Source organism: Salvia splendens, chromosome 4, assembly GCF_004379255.2.
Source record: "Salvia splendens isolate huo1 chromosome 4, SspV2, whole genome shotgun sequence".
In the NCBI taxonomy this organism is placed as follows: Eukaryota; Viridiplantae; Streptophyta; class Magnoliopsida; order Lamiales; family Lamiaceae; genus Salvia; species Salvia splendens.
Window position 1 is genome coordinate 18,506,804 of NC_056035.1, and position 26,987 is coordinate 18,533,790.

The 26,987-nt window shown below is 40.4% G+C and overlaps 1 protein-coding gene, 1 non-coding gene and 1 pseudogene across 2 annotated transcripts; 1 reads left to right on the forward strand and 2 right to left on the reverse strand.

Annotated features, from left to right (window-relative positions):
* Nucleotides 1–4,123: 4,123 nt before the first annotated feature.
* Nucleotides 4,124–7,509, reverse strand: LOC121798588 (annotated as a pseudogene).
* A 427-nt stretch (nucleotides 7,510–7,936) lies between these two features.
* TRNAP-AGG lies at nucleotides 7,937–8,008 on the forward strand. The gene has a single exon. It is a non-coding gene; the product is annotated as a tRNA-Pro (tRNA).
* A 2,672-nt stretch (nucleotides 8,009–10,680) lies between these two features.
* LOC121799578 (ubiquitin-60S ribosomal protein L40-like) lies at nucleotides 10,681–11,365 on the reverse strand. Its single transcript, XM_042198984.1, has one exon. It carries the CDS (start codon nucleotides 11,333–11,335, stop codon nucleotides 10,820–10,822), a length of 516 nt encoding a protein of 171 aa, XP_042054918.1. The 5' UTR covers nucleotides 11,336–11,365; the 3' UTR covers nucleotides 10,681–10,819.
* Between the last annotated feature and the right edge of the window lie 15,622 nt (nucleotides 11,366–26,987).

The following is a 26,987-nucleotide window of genomic DNA, read 5'->3' on the forward strand; positions in this document are numbered from 1 at the left end:
CGAAACACTATATATACGCGACTTGCCCGTCATTTTCATTCGCACCACTTGTATTAACGAGTACTCTCTCTATCTTAATTTCTGTACAAGATCAACACCTAGAAATGAGTAACGCCGGTGGTAGTGGTGGGAGTGGTGGGGATGCTGAGGAGTACGAGCGTATAATGAACGAAGCGCTAGAGGCCTATACGAACCGTGAGATTGATCAATGGATGCAGAGGGCCTTGCAGCCGGCGGTACCTCGACCTCGACCAGTGGTACACCGCCGAGCGGTGATTGATCGTGATCACGTAGCTGCACATCAGCGCCTATACGAAGACTACTTCGCACAGGAGCCGCGGTTCAATGCCAACCTTTTCAGACGCCGTTTTAGGATGCGCATGTCCCTGTTTATGCGTATTGTTAACGGATTGGAGCAACGATATCTGTATTTACGCTTTAGGCACGATGCGGCGGGCAGACCCGGCCACACTCCTATTCAAAAGTGCACTGCGGCAATCCGGCAGTTGGCCTACGGAGGCGCTGCAGACATGTGGGACGAGTACCTCCACATCGGTGAGACGACTGCCCTGGAGTGTATGAAGTATTTCTGTCAGGGCGTGATTGAAATATTCGGTGATCAGTACCTTCGAAGCCCTACCCCCGATGACTGTTGGGATCTGCTGCGGATGCACGGGGAACAGCATGGGTTCCCAGGGATGTTAGGCAGCATAGATTGTATGCATTGGGAGTGGAAGAACTGCCCCGCCGCCTGGAAGGGGATGTACACTACCGGCTACAAGGGAAAGAATCCCACGATGATCCTCGAGGCCGTAGCTGATTACCGGCTGTGGATTTGGCATGCGTATTTTGGGATAGATGGTTCGAACAACGACCTCAACGTCCTCAACTCGTCGCCACTTTTCAACGAGCAGTGTCAGGGTGTCGGTCCGGCCATCAGTTTTGTCGCCAACGACAACCGACATGATATGGGCTACTACTTGGCGGATGGGATATACCCTAGGTGGCCCGTCTTTGTGAAGACGATCCGATGCCCAGGAGATGAGAATAAGGCCTACTTTGCAGCACGGCAGGAGTCGGCGCGCAAGGACGTGGAACGCGCATTTGGTGTGCTCCAGGCTCGATGGGCGGCAGTTAAGGGGCCAACGCGTTTGTGGCACGTCGACTGCATTGCTGATATAATGTACGCATGTATAATCATGCACAACATGATTGTCGAAGATGAAGTTGGACAACTGACTGATTGGGCCAACGACGATAATGAAGCTGGTCCAAGCCACGGTGTAGCCGCCCCTAACGTACGGAGTGGGGTACCCCACGATGAAGACGGCCGCCTCCAAGCACATGCCGACATGCGCCAAACGGAAGCTCATATTCGACTCCAAAAGGATTTAATTGAAGAGTTATGGGCGCGGAGGACTGCACGACGTTAGTTTTTTTTTAATTATGTAATTTTTTTTAATTAATGTACTTTTTAAATTTTATTAATATTAGTGAATTTTCTCGTTTTTGTGGCGTAAATTTAATTCTGTATATTGTGTGATTGTTAATTATTTCATTTTGTATATATTTGTTAATAGTGATTTGGATAGTATTATTAATGTTTCCCGTATATGTCTCGTAAATTAAATTCCGTATATTGTGTGATTGTTAATTATGTCATTTTATATAATTGTTATTAGTGATGTGGCTATTGATGTGGCTGGGCTATTTATGATGTGGCTAGGCTATGGCTGGGCTATTTATGATGTGGCAGGAGGATTTTTAGTGCTGATGATGTGGCAGTGGCTAAGCTATGGCTGAGCTATTCCTATTGTGGATGGCCTTAGAGGTGTTTAAGACAGATTGTACAGTACTCATACCATAGCCAATTGAAATTTTAAATCCAATACAGTAAATAGGTGTCTTGTACTCTACTAGACAACTCTTGATAAATAGTAATGTTTAAATCACCAACAAGTTTAGTTAGTTAAAAGATAGTACTATCTACTCCCTTCTCCCATAGAAATATACTACTATCATCTATTTATCCTAATCTAAATTGCAAATTTGGTGAAAAGACCTTGATGCCCTTTTTGGAGGGAAAATGGAAAGATGGATTGTCTTTATTTCTTTACTTTATTTTGAGTCTTCCAACATATTTTTAGACATGAAAATAATTAATTAATTAATTTTTTAAGGCAAAAACGATTGGACAGATAATAGTCCAATAAAATGCTAGCTTCTTGAATAAGTTTTGAAACACATTTAAATAGTGCCCCACCATTAATTTTTTTATGTAATTAAGTTATTAAATTTATATATTAATTAGCTTTATGTTTGGGTTAAAATTGGAATTTTGCTAGAGAGTTTAGTTTGCTTCCATTTATTTAGGTTAAAATTGAGATTTAATCTTTTATTGCAATACTTTTTCTCCGAATTAATTCATAAGTTAAACGACAACACAAATATGTAATTTACAGTTTTCATCCTACATTTACTCAATTAAAGTTTTTAATTCTTATATTTTAATTCACCTCTAATTAATTAAACAATACTACTAAGTTCATAGATAAAATTACAGAATAAAATGAAATTATATATATTTAAAATTAAATCTAAGTTATAAAGTTTGTATAACTTAATATAAAGAAAAGTGTAAATTGTCACATTATTCAAGACAAACAAGATATATAAAACATTATCGTTATTTTAAGTGATAATTTATTTTTTATACGCATATGTGGCAGGAAGTAAGAAATGTATACTTTCCAATATTAAAAATTTATTTAGTCTTTGCCCATGTATATCAAGTTATGCTATGGTCTGAAATCAGATGGAAGAAATAAATAGTCAACTAAAATGTGATTATTGGATAATATAAATTTTCTAACTTGACTTTTCAAAGAAGTTTTAAATTTTTATTATTTAAATTATTCATATATTTAATGTGGAAATGTTTAATATTACATATATATATTTTTCAAATTAATATTTTTAGTTAAGCTATTAAATTTATATAGTATTAATTTACCTTTTATCTGGATTAATGACTTGCATATTGTCAATAAACATCTTTATTAACACATATTTTCTTTAATGTATATCTAAATCTAATTAACACATACTCTTTGATCATTAGTCACACATCTTCTTTTTATCATTAATTTTATTGTTTTTACTCCACCTAGATTATAAGTACATTTTTATGTTTTTAAATCTTCACATTGCTTTGAATTCTTATTTTCTATATATTTATTATATTTTGTATTCATTATTTGAAACTCTTATGTCCCGTGCATAGCACATGTTTTAATACTAGTTTAGAGAAGACACGAGTTTTAACGCATAATTGATAAAGCAAGAAATAAGGAGAAAATATAGTTGAAATAGTGTTAGTTGATGATCATATTCATAAATTATAAAGTAAGAAAGAATGAGAAAATATAGTGGAAATAGTGTTATTAGATTACCAGACTCATAAAAAATAAAGTAATAGTAGATGAGAAAATGTTTCCATAAATGAATATGGACTATTTTTATATGACAAATAAAAAAAATATGGAATTCTATAAGAGGAAGGAAGTATATGAAAAATGACTATATAAATAATCCCTAAACTTTAATGTTATTGATGTTTAGACGTCACTTGAGAGTTTCAAAGTCTACAACAAAGAAACGTCAATTATTATATAACAACAATTGGATTGGAGTGATAATTTATCCAAAATATACAAGGGAAGTCGGGCATGATTTGAATCATTTCAGCTTTTAATTATGTAATTTTCAGATTTAATTATAAAACTTCCAGATTTGATTATGTAATATTAGAATATTAATTATGTAATTTTTATATTAAAAATAATCTTTTTATTTTTAGTTTCATTCAATAATTCAATTAAAATATACAGAATAATTTAAAAATAGTTAAATAAATAATTGATCACTCATGAAAAGAAAGTGTGTAGGGTTTCATAGATGAGTAAGATATAAAGAAAAGTGGCCCCTGAGAAGACTAAAATCTCATTAATGATGCACTAAAGAAGCTGAATTAAAGAGGACGCAATCAAACAAAACTTGATAACTTTGCAGTTTCCACACTTACATATTGTAGAATGCATATACAACTAAAGAATACTAATACTTCCAAAAATAAAAATAAAATCTTATAATCGATGGAGATGAATCCAACTGAAATATACTATTCACTCTCAAAACATATACTACTCACTCTGAAATATTGATTTACATATATAATAAAAAACACTTCCAAGTAAAACTATTACTCACATAATCAAAAACAATATATAATGCATGAAAAACACATAAGATGTTGGCTTGAGCCTAAGATGACCTCTCCTCATCTTGCTCCTCTGTGATTTCAGTGATCCTCGATGCACTATTAACCACGGTCAGCTCTGAATCTGGAGTATGGTTGAGATTGGTAGGACGAGACGACATTATAGGAGGCGGGGATTGCATCATGACACTATGTTGCTGTTGTTGTTGTTGTTGTTGTTGTTGTTTTCTTTTACCCCTTACTTGAGCATGCCATTGCTTTAGAACTAGCGCAGTTCTTTCCCCGATCACCTTACCTCTGAATTCGGAACCCATCTGTCACCAAAACCAGCCATATATTAGCTCCATTTTCTTCATCAAGATATTCATTTATGCAACTTCATATGTTGGGGTTGAAAAACCTGTGTCACCAGAGCATAAAGGGGCAGAGTAATGTAGCTGCAAATAACTTGCACAGCAACTCTGCAGCACCATCCATTCCATAAAAACTTAGTGATGATTCAGGAATGGGATGAAGCGATGATATGTAAATGCTTACGCCAACACTATTCTAGTCGCTATAATCACCGTGTGCTCGTGGTAGCAAGAACTAAACCCGAATTGTATCTGTTGACACACAAAAGCAACAAAAGGCCTCATATATAAAAAAATCTGGTTGAGGTTGGAAAGATGGATAGTGATGACATGATCTCTAACCGTGACCCAAATGAAGAAGGCCAGCTCAAATGCATTCTGCAACAACCATGTTTAGTTAAAACGCGACTTTGCAGAAATTTGAGAGAGTAGATGAAGCTGAAACGTGTACCACAAAGAGTGTTAGGTGCAAGAGGCTCAACACAAGCCCCGGCCTCTTAAACCAGAAGAGTTCATCGTTGGGCTTCACAAGTGGCACACCTATGATGACGTTGTTCTTGTCTCTGAGCTGTACGGCCATTTTTGTAACGACAAGCTCCAGTTTAGTGCCCAGTGTTAGGACTATCTTCACATCCCAAATATTGTCAATATTAGTGTCTGGTTTGTATCTCATATTATTTCAATCACAAACCTACCAATAATGGAACACATGATATCCAAAGATATGAATGCCAACCTGATTAAAAAATAAATCTCAAGTTTATGCTATGTAGATACAAGGGAAAGTTATAGAATAATTAAACAGAGAGAATCAGTTGTGTGATTTACCACGAACATCGAGAAGCATGAAGATGACTACTAAAAACCACATCATAGGGCTGCAAAACACATATAAGATGGAAGGTTAGTGTTGATGATTTTCACATTTCCTTTTTAAAAATCATATCAGATAAAAATTGAATGTGGTAGAGACAAATAAGAACCTGATGCTGACCATAACGGTGAAATCTTCATCGAGAGAACGCTCAATATACTTCTGAAAATCGAAGTTACTCTGGCTGGAGGAGAAATGAGCCTGCAAATTGCCAATAATAAGAATTGTGCTACACATGTGTGTATACTCTTTCTCTCACTCTCATTACCATGATAAAGCCATGTCTTATGGTGAAGTAATCGACTTTCGCCACTGAATGGAAGAACTGCCTGAAAAAACATTTCTGTTCCAGCAGATCATACATAATACAGTTAGGAGTCATAAATTTAGGTAACCATATTATATGCCAGCAGAAATACTTACTATCCAGAGCTGAATCGACGTGTCTGTGCAATTTGAATGGCGTCTGCCAAATGTAGTCTGTCTCGTGAGTCGAAATCTATTTGGATCTGCATCACGTGAAACAAATATTCATCTTGTTACGAGGAAATCAAGTGTCAATGCAGTACTTAAAAAATCTCAATTTACATTTTTGGCATTATCGCATTCGCCTCTACACAAAATCGAGATCAGAGAAGTTTAAACCAAACCAAAAGGTTCGAACAACTTTATGCATCCTTTACTTAGAACTTTACAATGTCAAAAATTGACAGTAAGGTAAACATATTACTAACAAAGCCAATTTCCTAACCACTTCCTTGAGAGCTCCAAACAGTCGCTAAGTCAAATTTGTCGATGAAAAGTAGATAATCATGCTAAGAACAGTTCGGATATTTGAAAATCCAACATACCATTGGCAACCTGGTAATCAGTTGTTTGAGTTTCTTTCTCCCAAGCCTTCCAACGCCTCATCTATCGAATAAGAGACAAATGGCTTAGGCATCATATAGAGAAAGTGTGTTATGTATTGCAACAATTAGCCTTTACCTTAGCCCTTCCTAATGCAAGGGTGAGGACACTATACACAATCTGCATAACTGCTAGCACAAAGATGAAGTGTTGCAGCTGTTGAATCCCTTTCTCTGTCACCAATGAAACCTTTCCCTGAAACGGTCTCAAATTATGTTTCAAGAAAAGAAAGCGCGATTATAACAAAGACATGTACATACTTTGGAGCTGCAAGAGTCGGTAGCATTATCATTCTTCTCTGTCTTGTTAACTTGACCTCCATCTCCAACATCTTCAGCCAATCTCCTACTAATTAATTTCTTCACATCATCCGATATCAAACCATAAGCACTCGGTCCATCAACAAAGTTTCTGCAAGCTGATAAAGATTGAGTCTCTGCTATAACAACTTGTTTTCGACATGGGAGCATAGTGTCCGCCACCTCAGAGGGCACACAAATTTTGGAAATGTACTGTTGCGTTGCTGCTAGCAACAGCGACATGAAACCGAGAAGCATAAGCTCTGTACCAACCGAAAATAAAATGAAGACAAAGAAGAAGAAATAACTATACAGCAAATAGATGTACAAGAAGAAGTGGTTGAAGACCTGATTTAAGCCTCCCCATAGCATCGTATAACGCAGTTTCTCGACGTCCCTTGAGCCACTGCAGTGATTTACAACATGTTTTTTTTTTATATTTAACTGAGTTTATTAATTACTACCAAGACATGATGAGCTCACATTTGTAAGAAGTTGGAAGATGTGCTCGAGTATAATAGAAATGGAGACGATGACGAAGCACAAAGTGGCGATGGCCCACATTGGAGTTTGCTCCAGAGAGATAGAAGCGGAGTCTCCGGCCGCCATTGCTCCACCAAAGCAAGATGAAAGGATTCCTTCTTCTCTTGATTTTTATGGTCAATTAGGTAAGTACTATAAAGAGAGTATTTTTATGTATGTAGTATCACTTGTGAAATGTGACTTTTGTGACATATGATGAGGCCTTAAAGAAGAGAAAAAAAGCCAGAAACAGCATGGCTTACAAATTCATGAATTCACACAAACGCACACACACTTTGTCCAACACTGTAAACCGAAAACAACATTATTTAAACATTCTTGAATTCACATTGTTTTGGAAAAAATAATATTTTTATTAACTACTGAAAATGAAGGCATGAAAAAGACTGAAGCAGATTCCGATTTCAGTTATAGTCATAGTCATAGTGACTTTTGGATTTATTTTCAATGGGAACATGAAGTCAATTGATATTTTTCTCGACTCGCTTTGTATCATAATGAATCAATGATGGGATAAATTTGCATCTAAGTTAGAGGTTTCGAGTATCATTTTGCAATTGATTAAAACAGATACAATAATTTCCTTTGAAAACCAAACGGACGACGAGTTAAATCATGCAAAAATGATACATGCTTGCCAAATTAGTATGTATGAAATTAAGGAAATTTGTTAATAACTGGGCATTTGGTCTAGTGGTATGATTCTCGCTTAGGGTGCGAGAGGTCCCGAGTTCAATTCTCGGAATGCCCCTTAAATTTTTTCGATTCTATACTGTTCACAAATTATTTGCCTCCAATTTTTTTGTCTCAATTCGTTAATTTTTATTATTTGTTGCATATGTTTAGTAGCATAAATGTGCACTCCGCAACGTTTTTTAGCGTGAATATTATATGTAGTGAAATTGGGAAATGTATTTATGAACCTTATAATAATCTATACCACTATCTTATATCCATAATAGTACTATATTTTATCTACTAAGATTAATGTGTGTACATATATGTATGTTTATTTTGACATTCTAATCTGTAAATAATATATTCAGAAAACGATGTTGATTTCTAGACCAAGAACGGTCCAACTTGTATTGATTATTACGTTGCCCACCAACGTTGAAAGATTGTAATCATCCAGAAGAATGCCTACAAATTGAGCATAATAAATTAACAATCAAGAGCAGTATTATGGTTGGAGATCAGAAAATAAACATGCTTTCTTCAACGGCAAATTGATAGTTAACTCAAGTTGGTAACACAAATAAATAAATTAGATGATGCTAAGGAACATCACTTCTGCCTTTAGCCTCGAATAACATCTGCTTTTGCTACATAAGTTAGATATATATTCATAAATAAAAGTAATATATCACAAATGCTCTGCAGCTGCATTAAAATACCTTTTTATTCCGCAGAGATAATCCATCACTGTCCAAAACTTATTGTAAGCTTGAAAGCAGAAAATGCATATCTCTACCAAAATTCCAATTCCACGCACTAACTACAGAAGGAAGACATCTGATCGTCGTATATAATAGATCGGAGAGGAGATGGAGACAACAACATCCAAACCATCTAACTTCACCATCCTTCTTCTACGTTGTGAAACCAATTCAGCAGATATCTCCTTTGAGAAAACTCAGAAGTTGAGTGGTTTGCAAGATTAGAAAAACGTTACCTCTCATCCTATCCCGAATGCTCAAGTGGCTATATCAACACCACCCAGATATACGAAAAACTAATGTTTACAAGCCATAGTATAGCCAATGTTGTCAAAGCAGTATGGCGGTCCGCCCGAAAACCGCCACAGGGATATGACAGTCATTAATTAAATAAATAAAATAACATTTATATATAATTCAAAAAATTAGAAAATAATAATAATCTAACATCACAATTCAGAAACACTTTAAACAATTAATAAAGCAAAAAATAAAAAGCTATTATATATTAAGTCTAATAATTAAAGTCTTTAGTTCAACAAAACATAAAGCCATCCTAAGCAATACCAATAGTCATCAATCATCAATCATCAACTCAACATAGTCTTCTAGTTCATCCTCATCACTAGAGGTGCCCAAGGTTTACGGTTCCAGCGGTTAACTGCGAAATCGTAGCCGTTGATTACGGTTCGGAACAGAAACCGTGAGAATTTAGTTGAACCGAAACCCCAATTTTAGAACCGTGGTTCGGTTCAGGTTCTAAAATTTCCGAACTGAAACCATACATGAACCGCCGGTTCCGGGAGGTTCTAAACTAGAACCATGAAAAACTGCCAGAAAACCGCGAAACCGAGCCAGAACCGCAAAAAACCGTCGAAAACCGACAGTTCAGAACCGTGAAAAACTACAAAAAAACCGCCAGTTCGGAACCGAAATCGAAACTGGCGGTTTTGGAACCGTAACCGCGAAACACCCTCGCGGTTCGGTTCCAATTCGGCCATTTCCAAAACCGAAACCGGCGGTTCAGACCATGGGCACCTCTACTCATCACTATCATCAGCGTCCATTGCTTCATCACTATAATTAGGGTTTCAATTTCTATTTTAAGTTTAATCTATTTTCATTTTAATTATATAATAAAATGGATTAGAATGGTTGGGTGGGCCGGTTCAATTTTGGGCTTATACCAAAATTCAATCAAAAAGTAAAAAATCCATTAAAAAGTCAAAATTTCATTAAAACACCGCCATGGAGGATATAATGTCGCCACGACCGTGGCGGGCATGGCGGCAGATACAGAAAAATGCCATAAATCGGTGTGGCGATGACGTTTTCATTACTAACCGATATGATATAGCGCCATATCACCGCCATAGCCGCTATTTAGCAAATTTGAGTATAGCAAATATCAACTAATGGGTATTAACATCTTCCCATAAAAAATGGGCAAATTTATTTTGGTATTTTCATAGCCTCTAATCCAATAATTTGCACAGCAAATGCAACGTTCGCCACCCATGTATACTAACTACCATGTGATGATTCTAGATGACATCAAAAGTTCCATGAGATGACTTAGTGACAACATTACCCAACCAAAATTCATTTCGATACAGTTCTAACATTCTTATTTTGCTTCAACTCCGACAGAGGCCACGGACCCCTCTACAGATCAGCCTCAAGTGACACTTGCACACTAGCCACTTTCTCCTTATCTAGTCTTCTAGCCATATTTTCACCCTCTTTTCAAGCTTCAGATGAAACTTGAATCCTAAGGGAGATTCTAAACGAGAACACTTGCTTCACTAGCTTCAAAGAAGCAAATTCTAGCATTTTAATAAGGAGACCATATTTTACCAGCCCACGATAATGCAAAATTATGAATATCATGATCATCATCTAGGAGCAAACATGTCATAAAAAAGGGGAACCATTGCATAGTCATCAGATTTCAGGGCTGAATTGCATATCATTACGATCCAAATTAAATTGGAAAAGACAATGCTTGTTATTCAAGATAGAACCAAAGTTAATTGTCCACTGGTATCAGTTCAAAATCTCTAATGCTAATGCGCGATAAAATTCATACCATTGAACCAACAAATCTGTTCCGCAAGAGTGGCTTACTTCTTCTTCTTAGTGGCAGCCTTGGCGCGCGCATGAACCTCCTTCCGATTGTGGCGCCGCGGCTTCAATTCCCCCAATTTATGCCCCACCATATTCTCAGAGATGCGAAACGGCACGTGTTTCCTCCCATCGTAGACGGAAACGCGGTGCCCCACCATTTCCGGAATGATGGTGGAAGCCCTAGACCAGGTCTTGATCAACTCCTTCTTAGAGACCTCGTTCAGCTGGGTGATCTTCTTCAGCAAGTGATTGGCCACAAAAGGAATCCGCCAGGTGCTGCCGGAGCCGCCGCGAAGGCGGAGGACGAGGTGGAGCGTGGATTCCTTCTGGATGTTGTAATCGGCTAGGGTTCTGCCGTCCTCCAACTGCTTCCCGGCGAAGATCAGGCGCTGCTGATCCGGCGGAATCCCTTCCTTGTCCTGGATCTTCGCCTTCACATTGTCGATTGTGTCTGAGCTCTCGACTTCGAGAGTGATGGTTTTGCCGGTTAGGGTTTTCACGAAGATTTGCATTTCTCTGTTGTCGGCCGAATCGATAAAATTGATTGGTTTTTACTCTCCGAAATAAATGGGCCTATCAGATTCGACCCAGTATTTCCTCTGGGCTTTGATCCAACTCATTATTTTCCAACAACTATTGCACTAAGTCTAGGAATGAGAATGAGAATGAGAATGAGAATGAGAATGAAGATCTGAATGGATTGAAAGTTCTATTTCATTGTGTTTAGCAAGCATAAGAAACACAAAAAGGAATTGAATTGTTATTACTTGATTTCCTATTTTATTTTGATAACTATAAATAATATAAAAATGGAATAAAATGAAATAATATATGAACAATTAATTATTTTAGAGTTTAATTTCAATTTTAATCAATAGCGTGTAGTGTGTGCACGTGCGCTGGTGTGTGTGGTTAGACAGTGTGTGTTGGTATGTATGTAGAGAGTATGTGTTGGTGTACACTGGCAGATTTAGGGGCAGGAGGGGACGGACGCCTCCTCCTAGTCTGGAGTAGAGTTGACAAGTGGGTCGGGCCAGCCCATTCCGACCCAGGCCCACCTATATTGAGGTCCAGCCCGGCCCAGACCCATGTCTGAGGCGGGCTGGGCTAGACTTTTTCTAATTTTGCTAAGCCTGGTCCGGCCCAGGCCCACTTGCCATGGTATCCGGGCTGGGCCGGGACGTGTTGGGCTGGGCTTTGTTTAGATTTTTTGTTTATGTATTTTAAAGATATCCTAAATGTATTATATGCAAAAATAAAACATATAACTTGTATTTATATCTCATTAACTAAATTTAAATTTAAATAATACGCTTAAGTTCATTATTCTATTTAAAAGTAAGTGTATCTCAAAAATAAATGAATAACCAATATTGTTAGTTTTGTTAATAAATGATGACACATAGGTTAATGTTGTATTTTTAAAACTACAAGTATATGAACTAACTAGGGATGTCAATTTAGCCCGCAACCCGTGGGCTGACCCGAATAGCCCGCCAAATTTATAGGGTTAGGGTTGAAAATTTCTAGCCCGATAAAATTACAGCCCGATTAGCCCGCACCCGATTAACCCGCAACCCGTTAGGGCTAGACCCGAAAACCCGATGGGCTGGCCCGGAAACCCGATAAAATTTATATTGTTCTATTTGTTTGACTCTAATTCGACACTTCATTGATTATTTTATAATACAGATTACTGAAAAAATAACTTTCCATTTTATATATTAAATATATAAATTATATATTAAGTTTTTATTAATATAATAATAGATAAATGAATTAGAAACTTCAAATTCACTAAAAAATATATTTAAATTTCTAAACATGCTTTAAAATTTCTTGATGTTTATGTTTTATGTTGCATAAATCTCAAATATTAGTATTTGATCATGTTAATATTTGAGTTTACGCATATATCTCAAATTTATCATAATTAAATATTTTACATTTTATAAATATAACTAATTTTCACCATTATTTATTGGATTGATCGCATGTTAATTTTATCGGTAGCAACCCGATTAACCCGATGGGCTAGCCCGAAACCCGAGCTTTTAGGGTTAGGGCTGAACTTTTATAACCCGAAAAAAATAACAACCCGATTAGCCCGCACCCGATTGACCCGCAACCCGAATAGGGTTGGCCCGAAACCCTGTGGGCTGGCCCGATTGACATCCCTAGAACTAACTAACAAATTTAAAGAATTCCATAATTATTCATCAAATATTAAGGTTTGAATACGTAATATTCTTAAAGTTAAACTTCATAACCATCTTTTTTACATCTTGGATAAAAAAAATAGATGTAGTCAAGATTGAATGTTGCATTCATGATTTGGTCGGAAACATATTAATATTAAACAATTAGTGTTTGAGTCCATTCGGAGACATCCAAAAAATCGGAATGATATAGACAAAATTAAAACGTCTCGTGCACAAGATGACATGCATAAATAGAGAAATATACTATTATTAGTGATTATTCACCTAATTACATTAAAAAAAACTAATTATAGAAGTCAGGCCAATGATGGATTGGGCTGGGCTTCAGATGGTCCTGGGCCTGGACCGGGCCTGGGTTTACAAAATGGCCCAATTGGAGCCCATCTCAACTAATGAGCCCAACCCAGACCCGCTCTGTTTCACTGATGGACGGACATGGACCGGGCCTGGGCTGGGCTGGCCCGGTCCAGTTGACATCTCTAGTCTGGAGTGCCTAAATATTCCTTAGCGTCAAATAGAAAATAGCAAAATCACCCCATTTTACATAGAAAAATAAGGGTTTTCAATAATTGTCTTATTAATGTTAATAGCCTAGTGGTTGAGTTGTTCTCTTTAAACTAAGAGGTTCATGGATCACTATCTCCATTGAATGGTGATTCCTAAGAAAAAAAATTATATTTCCCCCATTCCACAAAAGTATGCACTTTTTCCTTTGAAGTCCGCTCCATAATAGTACGCAATTTCTAATTTTTTACACTAGTTTCTCACTAAAGAGGTGGTAGTCATTTTCCATTAACAATACTTTAATTACTTTTTCAATCTACCTCTTTCTCTTAATTTATTAAAACACATACCCAACCAAAAATGCATACTTTCGTTGGACAAAAGAAGTACCAAGCAAAGAAAAAAAGAATAGAAGTAGGAATACTATTTCATTCTTCCATCCATTCCATCATACCGGCCTATATTATTTATTTGAAATATAACTTCAATTTATTTTAAAATTAATCTACTCTGTTTTAAATATGAGAATACTATAGGCTATCATATACACAAAATAAAAAGTAAACACAACCATTAGTACAATAAGATTGAAGTAAATAGGACTACATTATGAATTCTAAAATTTATAAAATAAAAAATAGCATAAATATTTTAATAAATTTACCATTCTAACTTCTGGCGTATGTAATTATATTATTGACAAATTAAATTATTATCAGAAGTATTACTAATTAAAGTAATCGATATAACTTTTTGTTAAAGCAACTAATTAGTTAATTGAAGAATCTAATCTTCTATTTCTTACATATATATTTCACAAAATAGGAGTAAAAAAATATACTAGTACGACATGGGTTGACAATCGAGTAAGAGTTCATGAGATAAATACTGAAATCATAATAAAAAAATAATTTAATTATAAACAAAGTATCTAAGCAAAAGAAAAATAAGAAGCAAAAGCTAAAACAATAAAAATAGTGATGGTCAAAAATGCCATTCAGGAGTTGGGGGTGTTTTAGACCCCAAAAACACCATTCGTGATTAAGTTATATGTTAGGGATAAATGACGAAAATTTTTATTAGGGGTTTGTGGTGTGAGAACCACGTAGCTTAGGAACTAAATATGTAGTTAACTCAAGAAAAAAAGAAGTCTGACTATATTAAAATCAGATATCCTATAAAAAAAATATAGAGAGGAGTAGAGGACTATTTTCTGGGATGAATTAAATTTTAATCATAATTACATATAGTATAATACTACTATATGTTAACGACATGCGTATATAAATACAAGTGAGAAAGAGTGTGTTCTCTAGAATTATAAGACGAGGAACAACGTTAAACACAAATAGTCAAACCGATAGGAAGAAATTTTTATAAACTACACAGCTACTCTCTTTTTCAAGTCAGCATTCTTATATAAGTCCCATTACACTTGAAGAAATATTTTTTACCCAAATAATTTGAATAAAAAATCTAAATAGTCAACAAATTAATATGTCTACGAATTCAAATTCTAGAACCATAAAGATTAATTAAATGCCTCGTTCAATTTGGATGGTGATTTCAAATTCTAGAACCATAAAGATTAATTAAATGCCTCGTTCAATTTGGATGGTGATTTAAATTTCAACTCGGAGTATAAATTAAGGATAGTAGGTGATCACTTGGTGGCTCCGCTAGATTTGACATCCTTACAAACTTACCAAACATTGATATTCATATTCATATTCATATTCATATTCTAGATGGGGGAATTCAAATCACAAAATATTCATGTTTATTACTTTATTACAGTCATTTTCAACCCTTTATATAATCGTCAAGCATTCCTTTTGTTATAATAACCCTTTTGACTTAGCCTTGTGCAATTAAATTCCTACATACTTAGTTACAATCCATGATGTGCTCGATTATTTCCACTTCTGATTTTATTTGAAAATATCTCGAAAATGTTGACTATTATATGCCAGCTTTGCTCCATTTTACTCTATTCATCTCAAAAAAATTGTAGAAATTATACTTCCATCCATCTCTTCAAGTATAAACGTTTAAAGGTAGATACATTTTAATGCACGATTAAAATAGCAAGAGAGATAAAAAAAAATTGATTAAAATACTCCCTCCGTCCCATAAAAATATCTGCACTTTCTATTTTCGTCTGTTGATGGGGTACGTACTAAACAAGCCCAATAGCAGTGACGGCCCATCAGCCCAAAGCCCAAGGAAGAGTATCAGTTCGGCATTACCAAAGAGTTCGGCCCCAACCGCATTACCAAAGAGTTCGGCCCCAGCCTACAGCTCGGTAAAAGCCGACCAATCAAGCTCTACTCTCAGATCGGCAAAAGCTGCTCGGCAATAGTTCAGAAGTTCGGTCTCAGTATTCGACCGAACTGGGAGATAGTGGACTCATGCAGAACCTCCACGACCTCCACTACACGATCTATTTAGTGGTGTCAACTCATGCAGGGTCTCATGCAGGATAGCGGACCAAACAAAGAGATAGTGGACCCATGCAGGATCTCATGACCTCCACGACATCCACTACCTAGTTAGTGGTGATGCAAGCCACGACCTAGTTAGTGGTGATGCAAGCCACGATCTTAGTTCAATGTATAAATAGAACTTAGATCAGATAGAGGGGGGGCTCTAGACATCAAATAACATATAGCAAGTCTGTATTTGTAAGCTGTAAACCAGATCAAGCAATACAATCTTGCCCTCCTTTCTTCCCGTGGACGTAGATTTACTTCAGTAAATCGAACCACGTAATTCCTTGTGTCGTGATCTATATTCATTACCTGCATTTACTACCATAAAAAATTCGCCCAACCATCACTGGCGCCGTCTGTGGGAAACAGAGAACCAAATTTGTGATAAAGCGAATTTTTGACCCTTTTTCCACCCCAAAAAAAAAAAAAAAAAAAAAAAAAATGCATACCAGATCACATAACACCCATAATACCGTTCGTGATAACCCTGAGGAAGCTAGTCCAGCCCGCAGGTCTGGAAAACAGCCTCGGGAGAAATCTACTTCCAGTTCTCACGGAGAAGGAACAAGCCGCTCAAAGACTCATCGCACCGAGTCTTCCCAGCAGCCCGATTTGAACGAGGCTGTCAAATTGTTTTTGGCCGAGAAGCAGGAAGAGTTCTTAATTTTCCTGCAAAAGAGCCAAAAGCCGGAGACGAAAACGGTGGATTCTCCCTCCTCATCCAGACATGAAAGTCACTACCGCAGTAGTGCTGTGTCTTCCAGGAAGAAGAATCCTCAACCCCGACATGTTCCTGTTCCTCCTCGGTACCGGAATCACAGGAGAACTCCATCTCCTCCATACCGAAGAGATGTCGGGTTCGCCATGTACGGAGCATTGAAGACTCCGTTCTCGGACGATATCACCCGAACTCCCTTGCCACAGAACTACCGAACTCCGTCGATGACTTATGACGGGTTAGAGAATCCTCATGACTTCCTGGGACGCTATCAGTATAACATGGCGAACCAGGGTCTCAATGAGGTCCATATGTGCAAGCTGTTTCCCGAGCTGCTTATCGGGAACGCAAGAAGGTGGTTCGATAGCCTCCCCCAAGGCAGCATTAGATCTTACCGAGATCTAATGGATGCTTTCCACAGGAGGTTCTTTCAGAAAGCGGAAGCCCGAATCACTTCGGCTCAGCTGCTTTCTATACGTCAAAGTCGCGACGAAAAGATCAGCGACTTTATGACGAGATTCCACAAGGAATGCCTACAAGTAGATGATCTCAATGATCTACATGTCATTTCGGCATTCCAAAATGGAATCCTGCCCGGAGCTCTCTACAGAAAGCTCGTGGAATGCAGTCCGCAAACAGCTCAAGAAATGTGGGACATTGCGGACCAGTTCTCTCGTGCCGATGAGGCAGACCGTCGCAAACGGTCTTTAGACAGCTCATCCCGAGGAGACAGGAGGAAGCCCGATCATAGCGATCAGGGACATCCTCGCCGAACTCCTTTTGAAAGGATTCAAAGGGCTCCGGTGCAAGACCGATTGGGGCCACGTCTCAATCCTGAGAAGCCGCCCGCTCAGTTCGTACCATTGAACAAGTCGAGAGCGGAAATTTTCGAACTGCATTCCGATATGTTCGAAAAACCAAAGCGGATGACGAAATCGGCCGCGCGTCGACCTCAGGATCAATATTGCTCCTTCCATCAAGACCACGGTCACGATACCGAGGAGTGCCGACATTTGGCTGCAGGTATTGATGCTCTTGTGAAAGCAGGGACGTTAAAAAAATACCAAAGCAAGCAGCCGAAAAAGAACAAAAAGCAGAGAGGTGCGAACTGCGCTCCTCAGGATCCGAAAAAGCAACAGGACCCCGAAGACGATGACGAGCTGCAATATGATGGAGTAATCCTGACTATTGATGCTCTCCCTGCCGGGAAGACCAAATCGTCCCTGAAGTCAGAGCGCAGAGGCTTCAATCGAGAGGAGCCAACGCATAAAAGGCTGAAGCAGGACGAAGTGATTACATTTTCAGATGCAGATCCCGTCCCGGCCATCTCTCCTCATCAAGACGCTATTGTCATCCAAGCCGGAGTGGCAAACAAACTGATCCACAGAGTGTTTATGGATACCGGAGCGTCAGTCAGCATTCTTTTTAAAGAATGTTTCGATAAACTAGAAGTGGATCCAGCTCGGCTCAGTCCGGCTCCACTTCCTCTGAAAAGTTTCGCCCAGGAGGACACCCGCCCTGAAGGTATTATCAGCCTTCCGATCACGGTGGGAAAAGCGCCTACAAGCTCCAGTACGATGATCGAGTTCTTTGTGGTAAAAGCTCGGTCCCCGTACAACATCATCTTGGGAAGAGACTGGCTCAACGCAGTTCGGGCCGTTTGCTCTACTTATCACCTCACCATCAAGATTCCCACTAAAGGTGGGATAGCGGTCATCCGAGGTGATCAAAAGAGAGCAAAAGAGTGTCTGCAGATTGCGCTTAAAAGTGCCGAGCAATCAGATCGGCATCATCAAGCATAGCAATCACAGCAGCCGGAGTCAGAGGCAAGCGAAATGACCGAAGTCACACCAGAGTCGAACTCAATGACCGTTCAGTTATACGAAGATGATCCATCCAGAACGGTCAAGATCGGTTTCGCGGGAACGCCCCTACTCCGGGAAAAGACCATCCAGCTCCTCAAGGAGTACAAAGATGTCTTTGCATGGTCTCCGTTGGACATGACCGGAGTGCCCCCTGAGGTAATCACTCATCGGTTAAATATTGATCCTTCAGTCCGGCCTATAAAACAGAAGCAAAGACTCTTTGCGGCAGAAAGAAATCAAGTCATCCATGACGAAGTCCGCCAATTACTGAAAGCGGATGTATTATTCGAGGTGAAATATCCTTCTTGGGTGGCCAATCCTGTGATGATCAAGAAAAAAGAAGGAGGATGGCGGATGTGCATAGATTTTACCGATCTAAACAAGCACTGTCCTAAAGATTGCTATCCCCTTCCGAACATAGATAAAAAAGTAGAAGCTTTGATCGGCTTCGAAATTTTCTGTTTTCTTGATTTATACAAAGGCTACCACCAAGTTTTAATGGATGAGAATGATGCTTCAAAAACGGCTTTCATTACTGACTTCGGCATCTTTGCTTATAAAAAGATGCCATTCGGTTTAAAGAATGCCGGAGCCACATATCAAAGGATGGTAGATAAGCTCTTTCGGCATTTGATCGGAAAAGAGGTTGAAGTGTATGTTGACGACATAGTCGTCAAAAGCAGAAGCACTTCGGAGTACGAAGACAACCTCAAATCCACCCTCGACGTGCTCAAAAAAGCCAACCTCAAACTCAATCCCCAAAAATGTACCTTTTTGGTAGATTCGGGAAAGTTTCTGGGTTGTTGGGTTTCAAGGGACGGACTCAAGGCAAATCCCTCAAAAGTTCAAGTTGTTCAGAACATGGCGATGCCGAAGTCCATACATGATGTGCAAAGACTAACTGGATGTCTAGCCGCACTGAATAGATTCCTTTCCCAAGCAGCCGAAAAGCAACTACCGTTCTTCAAAGTGTTGAAAAAGGCACCAAAGTTTGAGTGGGGAGCCGAGCAGAAAAAGGCTTTTGACGAGCTCAAAAGTTATTTAGCCAAGCTTCCAATTCTCTCTGCTCCAACAGATGCCGAAGTGATATTCTTATACTTAGCGGCATCAGATCAAACCATTAGCGCGGTGCTTGTACGAGAAGAAGGCCTAAAGCAGCTTCCCATCTACTTTACAAGCCGAGCATTAAGAGGTCCAGAAACAAGGTATCAACCTCTGGAAAAAATTGCTCTGGCGTTAGTAAATGCAGCAAGGAGACTGCGGCCATACTTCTATGCTCACAAGGTATGCGTCTTAACCGATCTGCCACTTCGGCAAGTTTTGACCAAGCCAGAAGCATCAGGCAGAATCGCCAAATGGGCCATAGAGTGGGGAGAACACTCAATAGAATATCTACCTCGGAAAGCCATCAAGGGACAAGCCTTGGCAGATTTTCTTGCAGAAGCAAAGTTCGATCAAGCAATCCCTGTTATTGCCGAACAGAAAAATCCTGCCAATGACGAACTAACACAGCCCCAAGAATCCGAAGTAGAACCGCCGGACTGCTGGAGTGGATTCGTAGATGGAGCTTCGAATAAGACGGGAAGTGGAGCTGGTATTCTACTTATCGCTCCCGACGGACACGAGGTAACTTATTCACTTCGGTTCTTATTCCCAACTACTAATAACGAAGCCGAATACGAAGCCCTCCTTGCCGGACTTCAATTAGCGCAAAGTCTATTTGTCAAATCTCTCAAAATCCATTGTGATTCACAAGTCATAGTGAATCACATGCTGGGTACAAGTGAAGCCCGAGATGAGAGGATGAAAAAATACTTGGACAAAGCGCAAAGCATTAGCCGAAGTTTCTCTTATTTTCGGATAATCCGTATTCCCAGAGCGGAAAACAGCCGAGCAGATACTTTAAGTAAGTTGGCCTCATATCCGAGCTCAAAGGTGGAGGAATTACTACACCGAAGCATTGATGAAGCTGAGGTACATTCAGTAACCAGCTCGCCGAACTGGATGACGCCGATCTTACAGTATCTAGATCAAGGACAACTGCCCGAGGATAAGAGAGAAGCTCGGAAAATCACATGCCGAGCACTTCGGTATGAACTTCATAAAGGAGTCCTATACAGAAAGTCCTACCTTCAACCGTTATTGCGATGTGTAGGACCAGAAGAGACGGACTACATCCTTAGAGAAGTTCATGAAGGATCTTGCGGTAGCCACATCGGAGCTAGAGCTTTAGCTAAAAAAGTTCTGAGATGGGGATATTATTGGCCAACTTTGGTACAAGAAGCAGTGCAGCTCGTCAAGACATGTACGAAGTGCCAAATTCATGCAAATATCCCAAGGATGCCGCAGACCGATCTATGTGCTATGCAAAGCCCTTGGCCTTTTATGCAATGGGGCATAGACATAGTAGGACCACTACCACAAGCTCCTCGGCAAATGAAATTCCTTATCGTTGTCGTGGATTACTTCACGAAGTGGGTGGAGGCTGAACCATTAGCTACGATAACGAGCTCGAAGGCATTGGATTTCGTCTGGAAGAACATAGTGTGCCGATTTGGCATACCCCACATCCTCATTTCGGATAATGGGACTCAGTTCACCGACAAGACATTCAAGAATTGGTGCCAAGAGCTGAATATTCAACAGCGGTTCACTTCGGTCTCCCACCCACAAGCAAACGGACAAACGGAGGTAACAAACCGTATCTTGGTGAAAGGGTTAAAAGCTCGGTTAGAACAAGCCAAAGGACAATGGGTAGAAAATCTCCCTCAAGTCCTATGGTCCTACCGAACTACACCCAAAACCTCCAACGGTGAAACTCCGTACAGTCTGGTGTACGGCACTGAAGCCGTGATTCCGGTTGAGATCGGCGTACCCAGTCCCCGAACTCTAAATTTCTCCTCAGAAATGAATGATGACGGACTAAGAGCCGAACTAGATCTGGCCGAAGAAAGAAGAGAATTGGCCTGCATAAAAGCAGCCAAGTACAAGGAGCAAGTAGCCCGGTATTATAACCAAAGGGTGAAAAAGCTGCAATTTCAAGTGAAAGATCTCGTCTTGAGAAACAATGAAGTAAGCCGAGCAGAAAAGCTGGGCAAACTCGAACCCACATGGGAAGGTCCATATCGGGTGTCAGAAGTCCTCGGCAAAGGGTCTTACAAATTGACTCACATGTCAGGAGAACAAGTACCCCGAACATGGTACATTTCCAACCTCAAGAAGTTCCATTTGTAAGAGACAGTCCGGTCAGTCAGTCTTGTGTCTAGTTCGGTCCTAGGGGTATGTGCTTTCTTTGTTTTTTACTTGTTTTTCATGTTTGTCTATGTGCGTTTTGTTCGTCTATGTGCGTTTTGTTTGTCTATATGCGTTTTGTCTGTCTATGTGCGTGTCGTCTCTTACAAATGTTACTGAGGTATCTTGTTCTTCGAAGGCTGATCCCCTTTTTAGAACATATATAAGCCAACGATTGTGAGTCCAAGCTTCTAAGGAGGATACAAGACCACAATTCAGCTTAAGAAACAAGCAGTTCGTCTGAAACGAACTGCAACAAAGGGAAAGTCCGATCCACGCGATAAAACTCGCCGAACTAGGACAAGGGAAAGTCCGATCCACGCGATAAAACTCGCCGAATTAGGACAAGGGAAAGTCCGATCCCCAAATTAGGACAAGGGAAAGTCCGATCCGAGTGATAAAACTCGCCAAATTAGGACACAAGCTTAGTCTGGTCAAAGAAATTTACTTCATAAGACCAAAGACGAGTCCGGTCAAAGAAGTTTACTTCATAAGACCAAAGACGAGTCCGTTCAAAGAAGTTTATTTCATAGGACCGAGGACCAAGTCCGGTCAAAGAAGTTTACTTCATAAGACCAAAGACGAGTCCGGTCAAAGGAGCTTACTTCATAAGACCAAGGACGAGTCCGGTCAAAGAAGTTTACTTCATAAGACCGAGGACGAGCACGAAATTTTTTCGCTGAGCTGTAAATACGCAGTGATAGAAGCGAAATGAAGATTTCATTTATTAAAACTTGTTCGGCATACAACTCCGCTGCCCTACGAGAAGGCGTTACGCTATTACAAAGGACTATTCTACTGTCCCTGGTTGCTAAAGTTGAGCCATCTATTCACAAAATCCTCGTGAAGCCGAGTTCGGGCGTTCCGGGCAGCTGAAGAATAAGCAGGTCGACGAGATGCTCTGATCGACCTACCGCCTCTTCCTTGAGTCCGGGAAGTACTGGCACCTCGGCGGCGAAGAGTCTCTTCACGAAGCATTTGTTGATCTTGCTCACTCATAATCACAGCTCCTCTACGAACTTCAGTCCGTCCTTGTCTTGACGTTTCCGGTTGCTCCTGAGTCCGTTCTCGTCTTGACGTTTCCGGTTGCTCCTGAGTTCGTTGCTGATTTGGAGTAGGATTTTGAGCAAGTGGATCAGAGGTTTGAGCTGGTGTATGAGCATCTGTTGGCGGGAAATGCCTAAGGAATCTCTCGATTGAAGGACGCCGGGAAAGAACGATGTCGTACCGAGAAGCCCAGCGCCGCAATGATTTCACAACTTGTTGGCAAGCCGAGCTCTCCAGCGCATTGTTCCTCCGGAGTACATGATATTCCTCCCACAGTTCGTCAACTCGTTCCTGAACTTCAGAGATGGTCATTCCCCCGCGCCTGCTGATGAAATCCTCATACGCAGTCCTCTCAGCGACAGCAGTATTCAGTTCGGCCTCCAGATCTTTCTTTTCGGACTCTAAGTCCTTATTGTCGGCCTCCAGCTTCACTAAACAAGCCAAGAGTTCGTCATTCTTCATCTGGTCAGCTATGGCTTTTTTCTCAGCTTCGTCTAAAGCGGAAGAGTACAGCCGCTTCCAGTGAAGTACCTCCAGCTCCTTAAGAGTTAAGAATACAAAGCAGCCTATGTCAGTTCGGCATTTCAGTTTACTGAGCAGGTAGTAAACCACAATAGGAGTAAAAGAGAGTACGAAAAGCTATACGAAGACACAAGTGCAGAAAGAAGAATTTTTTCATTCATAAGAAAAAAAATTTTTACACAAGGAGGGCTTCAAGGCCATTTTACAACAAGGAAGAAACTAAACTAAGAGAAGGGAGACGAAATCATACTCCGCCAGCTTCGTCTCCGGCTCCTCGGTGAGGTTCAGCTTCCTTCTCCTTGTCTGCCTCAGCTTCAGCCTCGGCCTCCCTGCTCCCCCCAGCCTGCTCGGTGCCCCCATCACCGATCAGCAGCACCTCTTGCTCGGCCTGCCTGTCTCCGGTCTGCTGATCAAGCTGCTCGGTCTCACCCTCTCCGTGGAAAATTGGAGCGGGTGAAACTGGCCCTAAGGAGGCAAAGATAGCCTCCATATTCTCGTCCCGGTCAGCTCGGCAACTACGAACTCGGTCAGCAGAAAGCAGGACCGAGGACGAAGCAAGCTCCTCAAGGAGCGGCAGACTCTGGAGACGAGCTGCTATCTCTCGGCCGTACAGCGGCAGAACGACTTCGGGCCCCTGCTCGGCATTATCGGTCATCAGTTTCAGCAGATCACCGACAAAGGCCGAAAATTGATTGCTCAGAAAGAGTTTCTCCGCGAAAGCACGGAGAACCTCCCCTTGGGCAACCACGGCGGCAGCATCCCTCTGTTTCGTCTGCTCTCGCTGGATGACGAGCTGGTTTTTGGCAAACTGGGCTTCATCCTGGGCCGAGATCCTAGCAGCTCTGGCCTTCTCAAAGTCTGCCTTAGCCTGTTCGGCCTGGTGACGAGCAGCCGCCAACTTCCTCTGCATCTCAGCATAATCGTTGGACGCTTTGGAGAGTTCAACGGCGACGAGCTTGGAGAGCATATCGTTCCTCTGAAAATGGAAAAAGGAAAAAGTAAACCGAGGGGCCACAAAAAATACAGGAAAAAAGCAAGGCCAGAAAATCAAGAAGAGAATTCACCTCGGCGAAGTCCGTGGGCCATAAAAATGGCTCACAGATATGTTCCGAAGGAGGCGCCAAGACCACGTCTTTCTCTGGCGCTCTTGGGGGCTTCTGGGTCTTCCCCTTCCCCTTTGCCGAAGTGGACTCCGGCTTTTTTGGATCCGAAGAAGAGGTCTTTTGCCTCTTCGGATTCTTCTCGGCATCAGACGCCGAGCTGGTGGTTTTCGGCCTCTCCGGTTCTTTAGATTCGGAGGATTTGCGACTAATCTTGTTCAGCAAGTTCACTGCCAAAAAGCAAGAAAACAAGGTTAGTTTTCGTCGTCAAGGCAGTAATGCATAAAAAAGAATTCCTCACCCTCAGTCTCTTCGTCCGAAGACGAGGAGTCGAACACGAAGTCGCCCTTGACGAGCTCAGACTCCAGGTACTGCTTCCTAATCATAGGAATCTTATTGAGCTCGCCCTCGAGCTCGTCCAACGGTTCTAACCGAGGATGAGGAATCACGGACTTCGGCCCTCTCCAGGGAAAGCCCGGAGCCGCTGTCCTATTATAAAAAAAGAAGCGATGTTGCCACTTTGGCCACTTGGTTTTGCAGAAGGCCCTAAAGGGCTGTAAAGGGATCAAGTAAAACCAAGATCCCTTCCTCTTAAACTGGAAGAAATTAAGGATTGCCCTCAGAGACAGATCCTTATCTAGCCTACGCAGTTCGGCAGCAAAGGCCGATAAGTGCCTCCAAGAGTTCGGAGTCACCTGACCTAAATGGAGTTGAAAAAAATCTAGCAGCTCTACAAAGGCAGGGGGAAGAGGGAAACGAAGCCCGCATTCCAAGCCGGCTTCATAAACGGTGGCGTAACCCTCCGGCGGCGAGTCAGCCCTATGAAGGTCGTCGGGAATCGCAACCTTCCCCCCAGGAAAAAAATATTTTTCGTGTAAGGATATCACAGTATCCTTACTCAAGATGCTGTGAAAATACTCTACGGTCTTCTCCCCGGATTCTTTCCGGCTAGAAGACCCCTTACCCCCTTTCCTACCGCTACCTGACTCAGAAGAAGAAGAAGAAGACATGGTTCTTACTCTTTGAAAGTCTGTAGAAATTCTGAAGAAATTCTTGAAAGTGGAAGGAAATTTTTACGCAAAAGAGAGAGAATGCAGAAGAAGCAATAGCAAAAGTGTTCAAATGATGAAGAAAGGACGTATTTATCAGATTCGGAGAAGATTTCAAAATCATCGCACCGTTTCGAATCCCACCTTTTCAGGATTCAACGGCCGGATTTTACTGTCGCATTTAATGCAGTCACGCGCAAGGCACGTCCCCTGACGTCAGCCTCCTCCGTACCTTTATCCAGAATGCCGAAGTGACTCGCTTCGCCGAAGTGATTCACTTCGCTTTTCGGGGGGGGGTAGTGATGGGGTACGTACTAAACAAGCCCAATAGCAGTGACGGCCCATCAGCCCAAAGCCCAAGGAAGAGTATCAGTTCGGCATTACCAAAGAGTTCGGCCCCAACCGCATTACCAAAGAGTTCGGCCCCAGCCTACAGCTCGGTAAAAGCCGACCAATCAAGCTCTACTCTCAGATCGGCAAAAGCTGCTCGGCAATAGTTCAGAAGTTCGGTCTCAGTATTCGACCGAACTGGGAGATAGTGGACTCATGCAGAACCTCCACGACCTCCACTAGACGATCTATTTAGTGGTGTCAACTCATGCAGGGTCTCATGCAGGATAGCGGACCAAACAAAGAGATAGTGGACCCATGCAGGATCTCATGACCTCCACGACATCCACTACCTAGTTAGTGGTGATGCAAGCCACGACCTAGTTAGTGGTGATGCAAGCCACGATCTTAGTTCAATGTATAAATAGAACTTAGATCAGATAGAGGGGGGGCTCTAGACATCAAATAACATATAGCAAGTCTGTATTTGTAAGCTGTAAACCAGATCAAGCAATACAATCTTGCCCTCCTTTCTTCCCGTGGACGTAGATTTACTTCAGTAAATCGAACCACGTAATTCCTTGTGTCGTGATCTATATTCATTACCTGCATTTACTACCATCAAAAATTCGCCCAACCATCATCTGTCCTACAAAAATATGTGCATTCCATTTTTGGAAAGTTATATCAATTTAATAATATAAGTCCCACTATCCACTAACTATACTTTAACTATCATTCTTCTCATCTCTCTTAGTTTACCATATTATTCTCCGCATCTCTCTTACTTTACCAATTTTGTCTTAATTCCCGTGTCATTTTATCCACCTATATTTTTATGGGACGAAGGGAGTAATATTAATTGAAAATGAGTACCCTCACTAAAAAGAAATATTTTTTAAAATAAAAAAATTATAATTTCATATATTTAAGGGACGAAGGTTATAATAGTAGTTTATTATTGATACCGGTGATTCAATATCCATAATTTTCTTTAAGTTTTAATACTATTTTAATGCTAATA